Here is a 6,307-nt window from a genome sequence, read left to right on the forward strand (position 1 = left end):
CGCGAAAGAGGGAGCTCTTGTGTCTGTGTAAAACTCTGCAGACATGGAGAGTGGGTCTTTACGGGACTTTCGGGACTTGTGCACGTTTGATAGTTTTAAGGGTTTCTGGCGCTATTACGGATACGGCGTCGATCAACAAGAGCTGATCGATCGGGAGTTTAAGCGGATTAAAGGTGAAACGGCGTCCCTGGCCTCCTTCGCGTTCAGTAACTTGTCGAACTCTGTCCTTCTGCTAGTTAACTTGCTAGCTAACTTGTAGAGAGTGCGTGTGGGGGTCAGTAACGCTGCGAGCGTTTACTTTCGCTTCATTTGGTCTGAATGCATGCAGCGCCCTCTGTTGACCTCAGTGTGAAGTACATATAGCGGCTGAGCAGTGGACGCTGACAGCTCCTCTCTCTCTTCTTTAAGGTGTCACATACCTGGATCATGCTGGGACAACGCTGTTTCCTGAATCCCAGATTAAAGGATTTCATGACGATATATCTAGGAATGTTTATGGTGAGTACCTTTACATGCACAACTTAATAATGCTAATATCAACATTTTCCTGTAGATCGTAACACGCTTTTCTTTGTCAGGCAACCCTCACAGTCATAACCCTAGCAGTAGACTAACACACGACACTGTGGAAAGCGTCAGATACAGGTAAGCAATCGGAATAGTCATTGCATATTAGTATTTAATACAATTATTAGTGCTTTCTAGCGCTCAGCCTAATCGTGATTTAATCGCATGCAAAATAAATGTTTTTGTTTGTGTACTCTGTATATTTATCAATTTTATTTTATTCATAAATATACTGAACGTGTAAACATTACATATGTGTATGCATGTGTTTATGCATGCATAATAAATATAAACATTATGCACACACATTTTATGTAAACAAAACTTTATTTTGGATGCGATTAATTGCGATTAATCATTTATGCAATTATAATAGAAATTGGAAACACACACGCAAAAAATTGTTTTTGGTCATTAAATAATAAAAAAGAGATCAACACAAACTTTAAAATGTAACACAAATGTAAAACTAATTAAGTTATAACTAAATTATAAATTATTTAATTTAAGAAATGATCTAAATTTAGAAGCAAAATAAAAATATATATTAAAAAAAAACAAAAAAAACAATGGCAAGCAAAAACTGCTAAAAATGCAAACAGAAAATCTAAAAATAAAAGCTATTTTGAAATATGAAGGAATAGTGTACTAGTACATAAATAACACTGAAACAACATTGCAAACTAAACATAAACAGAGGAAACAAAAAGACTTCAGCCTAGTGATAGTTTAAGTATTACAATAAGATTTTGTTCAAGATCTGATGATAAGATACGGGTATGTTATAATATATATTCGAAGATAAGACAAGATAAGACAGCTCATTGTTTTGAACCTCTGCAGGATACTGGAACATTTTAACACATGTCCTGAAGAGTACTCAGTGATTTTCACATCAGGATGTACTGCAGCACTGAAATTAGTGGCTGACACTTTCCCCTGGAAGGCCGCGTCCAACGAGGGCCAAGGAAGTCAGTTCTGTTATCTCACTGACAACCACACCTCTGTGGTGGGCATTCGCGGTGTGACCGCGCTCCAGGGAGTCGGCACGGTTTCTGTTCTACCTCACGAAGTGGAGAGAAGAGCGAGAAAACCCCCGACACAGACAAACGGAGAGGAGCGCTCAGCACCTCATCTTTTCTGTTATCCTGCCCAGAGCAACTTCTCAGGCAGAAAGTATCCCCTGAGCTATGTGAAGGGAATTCAGTCTGGGCGGCTCTATCCAGCATGCGAGCGCCGCGGTCGATGGTTTGTTCTCCTGGACGCTGCCTGTTTTGTAAGCTGCTCACCTCTGGATCTAAGCCAGTGTCCTGCTGATTTTGTGCCAATATCTTTCTACAAAATGTTTGGCTTCCCGACCGGACTCGGAGCCTTGCTGGTGAGGAACGAAGCTGCTGAGGTCTTGAGAAAAACCTACTTTGGAGGAGGCACAGCATCGGCTTATCTCGTGGCGGATAACTTTTTTGTACCGAAGCCAAATGTAGTCAGCAGGTAGGATGTTAGACCTTTGATTGCTGGCAACCTGTCGTAATTTGTTTAATGCATAATTGCTTTCCCCACAACTTCATCAGGTTTGAGGATGGCACAATCTCCTTCCTCGACATCATTTCTCTCCATCATGGCTTTGAAGCGCTCCAGAAGCTTACAGGTGAACGTGATTCTTGAACGCGGTTTTGATTCACGTTGCTGCGACTTGCTTTAAAAGTGGATGTTTTTGTATTTCAGGCAGTATGCTTAACGTTCAGCTTCACGCGTTTGGCTTGGCTCGCTACACCTACGTTGTCCTCTCGTGTCTGCGTCATAGCAATGGAAAACCTGTGGCACGGATCCACTGCGATAATGACTTTCAGAATATTGATGAACAGGGTGCAGTCCTCAACTTTAACCTGCTGGACTGTCATGGACAAACAGTAGGATATTCTCAGGTCGGTCAGGAAAAACCTGTGAACAAAAATTGCAAATATAAAACATGTCAGTATAAAGTCAGTCCAAAGTGTAGGAAATGGAAAATGTTCATTACTTTGTGTCTGTGCACGCTGCTATTTGTTTGTTTGTTTTTGACAGGTGGACAAAATGGCCAGCCTCTTCAATATTCATGTTCGCACGGGCTGTTTCTGCAACACGGGAGCCTGCCAACATTATCTGGATATCAGCAACCAAAACGTGAAGAGCAATTTGCATGTAAGTGGATTTTCGCCAATACAAACTTTGATGTTTGCTTAGAACGACAGATGGATAGAGGGATGGACAAAAAGACAGACACATAAAAAGATCGATATAAACAGCCAGACAGATAAACAAATAAACAAATAGATAACATGTATAGATAGATAGATAGATAGATAGATAGATAGATAACAGACAGAGAGACAGACAGACAGACAGACAGGTAGAGATAGATAGATAGATAGATAGATAGATAGATAGACAGATAGATAGATAGATAGACAGACAGACAGACAGACAGACAGACAGGTAGATAGATAGATAGATAGATAGAAAGATAGATAGATAGATAGATAGATAGATGGAGAGATAGATAGATAGATAGATAGATGGATAGACAGATAGATAGATAGATAGATAGATAGATAGATAGATAGATAGATAGATAGATAGATAGATAGATAGATAGATAGATAGATAGATAGATAGATAGATAGATAGATAGATAGATAGATAGACAGACAGACAGATAGATAGATAGATAGATAGATAGATAGATAGATAGATAGATAGATAGATAGATGGTGGACAGATAGATAGATAGATAGATAGACAGACAGACAGACAGACAGACAGACAGACAGACAGATAGATAGATAGATAGATAGATAGATAGATAGATAGATAGATAGATAGATAGATAGATAGATTCATACATACATAGGTAGATAGATGGGCAGAAACTGAAAGAAAGAAAGAAATAACAGGATCTTTGAAATAATTGTTAATAAACGTTTTCTTTCAAGGCCGGTCACATCTGTGGAGACAACATCGATCTGATCGAGGGGCATCCCACAGGATCCGTCCGCGTGTCTTTTGGCTACATGTCTAGCTTTGAGGACTGTCAAAACTTTCTTCGGTTTGTTGTGAATTGTTTCGTGCACAAACCTCTCATATTGGACAAGAAGAGGCTGGCCGAGCTCAAGTCAGCTGAACCGATGGAGTCGGCGGCCTCTCGTGACCTAGCATCAATACCAAACGGCCAACTAGGGCAAACTATCAGTCCTTCACCTGAGAGAATAACACCATCTGAAGACACCGTGTCTCAAGAAGGGAAGAACAATGGCAGTAGCCATACACTAACCAATCTCTTCATCTATCCTGTCAAATCATGCGCATCGTTCGAGGTAGAGAAAGCTGTTTGTTATCCCTCCGTGTTGACAATGAAAGCAGGTTGATAAAATGGTATCAGTTTTCATGGCAAGTGCTCTGTTGTTCTTATTGACCTAACAGGTGACAGAGTGGCCACTGGGACCCCAGGGGTTGTTGTATGACCGTTTTTGGATGGTTGTGAATGAGAACGGAGTTTGTCTGAGCCAGAAAAGAGAGCCAAAGCTGTGTCTCATCCATCCTATCATCTGTCTGGCCTCTAACACACTGCAGCTGCAGGTCTCAGGTCAGAGCGTGCATCGCTTCAGCAACTGCACACATCTCATGAGATACACTGATTTATGTAAATAAAATACACTTTTAAAAGCTTATATTGTCATCAGGCAGGGCCTTTTCAAGTGGTTCTGTGATACGGGATTATATGAAAAATGCAAAACAAACCACATTGTTATTTTACAAGAGTAATGCTCGAAAAACTGAGCTTTGTTTTTTTAATTTTGTTTATATGGTTAAAGTTCAGATTTTTAATGATACCCATTCTTTAGTAATGTATTCTAATGTATTCGATGATCAGCTCAAATAATGTATTCTTTCCGATAATAAGCTAAAATGTATTCTTTCCTTTCTCAGGCACGGAGCCCGTCACTGTTCCCTTGGAGACCGGTCTTATGAATTCAGATCTAAGGACATCCCAGAGCAAAGTTTGCGGTGACAGGTATGAAGATAAAACACAAGCCCACCAAAATATATATATATATATTTGAAATATGCAATACATTTGGTGTGCTCAAAATTTATAAAGACTTTCATGGGTTTGAGCCTTCAATGGTTGTGTGGCTTAATATGCATATGGCCTCATATCTGTCTTTGATGAAGGGTGCAGACAGTGGATTGTGGGGAGGAAGTGTCAGCCTGGCTTTCTGAGTTTCTGGGAAAACCTTGTCATCTAGTAAGGCAGAGACCTAAATTCATGCGTGATATGAAATTTAAATCGGAAAAAGGTAAAATACAGCCTTTGTTTGTTTTTTTATGTAATGTTTTAATGACTATTAGCCTCGTTAATGCTTTTTGTTTATGATTAATATTAGTTTCGCTGCATCACAAATAGACACGTTCAAATAAAATATGTAAAATGCGTTCAATAATAATATTCCTTTGAGACCAAATGATCTTAGCTGTGAAATACATATTCATTATGTGGCTCTGCTCTTGCGCTATATGTCAATTATTTCATTTGTTCCTATGCGTCCCTATAATGAGAAGCAATTTACCTTAATGATGTCTTCCTGTCCAGCGGAGAATTTCGGTCCCAGCGCTCTCTCTCTGGTGAATGAGGCTCAGTTTCTGCTTATTAACAGAGCCAGTGTGTCTTTTCTGCAAGAACGCATTGCCAACAGGTATAGTCACGCCAGCTGCGAATGAACACAGCGCCTTCGTATTCAAGAAAGTGCTGCTTATTTAGTAGTTTAACGTTTAATGATAACGAAATGCGATTAGCTATTAGATGCATATTTGATGACTTTCATATGGTCTTTTTCAAAGGATGTCAGCAAATACTCCGCGTACTTCATTATTTCGTAATGTTTTTGGCATGTTTAAGACACGACAGTGAGAATGAGGGAACGTGGCACGACACAGAGCGGCTCATTCAGCGTTTCAGGGCTAATCTGGTCGTGTCAGGACAAGAGGCGTTTGCTGAAGACGGCTGGTCTCACTTAACAGTAGGAGACACAGTGTTTCAGGTTAGAAGGAAACGCTGACACGCCATCATCGGCCGGAGTTGAAATTTGATGTTCAAGGTCTTTCCTTTTGTTGATGTTTCGTTTAAGGCGATTGGGAGATGTGGCCGCTGTCAGATGATTGGGGTTGATCAGAAATCAGCCACTAGAAGCCAGGAACCCCTTCGCTCGCTTTCTGAATGCAGAAGTGGAAAGGTCTGTGAAAACAAAACTTCTCATTTGCGTTTTCTACCTTTTACAGGAAGACAGAAATGACTTTCCAGTGTACGATTTATTGATTACATAACGTCTCTTTTCTCATCTGCTCTTTGCTCTCAGGTGACGTTTGGTGTTTACTTGGCTCATCGGTCAGCAAGGAACAGCACTGCTGTCCCCGTCTTATCCGTAGGGGCCCGTGTTATTCCCCGAATATCAGAATCTACTGATAAACCCTAAAAATGTTTTGTAATTTTAGTCTGATTAAACTAAACGGTCACATTTAATTTGGATTAATGTGTGTGTTTGATATAAGTGTATTAATAATATATAAATGTACTGTAAATATTTTATACACTTTGAACAGGCTTTATAAATTCTGCATATTCAATGTGAAATATATTACATTTTTGTGCTATTTAACTACAAGAGCAGAAATAAAACTCCACAGTATATAGCCTTTTCTTAGA

General features: G+C 39.6%; 1 protein-coding gene across 1 annotated transcript; it reads left to right on the top strand.

Annotated features, from left to right (window-relative positions):
* Nucleotides 1-6,307, top strand: mocos (molybdenum cofactor sulfurase). Its single transcript, XM_043256394.1, has 15 exons — nucleotides 1-173; nucleotides 409-498; nucleotides 579-645; nucleotides 1,411-2,058; nucleotides 2,139-2,215; nucleotides 2,293-2,492; nucleotides 2,632-2,748; nucleotides 3,540-3,920; nucleotides 4,027-4,189; nucleotides 4,534-4,618; nucleotides 4,780-4,904; nucleotides 5,198-5,300; nucleotides 5,504-5,645; nucleotides 5,733-5,837; nucleotides 5,961-6,307. Exons 1-15 carry the CDS (start codon nucleotides 44-46, stop codon nucleotides 6,075-6,077), a joined length of 2,550 nt encoding a protein of 849 aa, XP_043112329.1. The 5' UTR covers nucleotides 1-43; the 3' UTR covers nucleotides 6,078-6,307.

This window comes from Puntigrus tetrazona, chromosome 13, assembly GCF_018831695.1.
Source record: "Puntigrus tetrazona isolate hp1 chromosome 13, ASM1883169v1, whole genome shotgun sequence".
NCBI classification, from domain to species: domain Eukaryota; kingdom Metazoa; phylum Chordata; class Actinopteri; order Cypriniformes; family Cyprinidae; genus Puntigrus; species Puntigrus tetrazona.

What these genes read in the sequence shown, in the direction of transcription:
- mocos (XM_043256394.1), top strand. Translation starts at nt 44, where the DNA reads ATGGAGAGTGGGTCTTTACGGGACTTTCGGGACTTGTGCACGTTTGAT. An exon ending in AAACAGTAGGATATTCTCAG is followed by an intron (nt 2,493 to 2,631) that starts GTCGGTCAGGAA and finishes TGTTTTTGACAG; the next exon opens with GTGGACAAAATGGCCAGCCT. An exon ending in ACGTGAAGAGCAATTTGCAT is followed by an intron (nt 2,749 to 3,539) that starts GTAAGTGGATTT and finishes TTTTCTTTCAAG; the next exon opens with GCCGGTCACATCTGTGGAGA.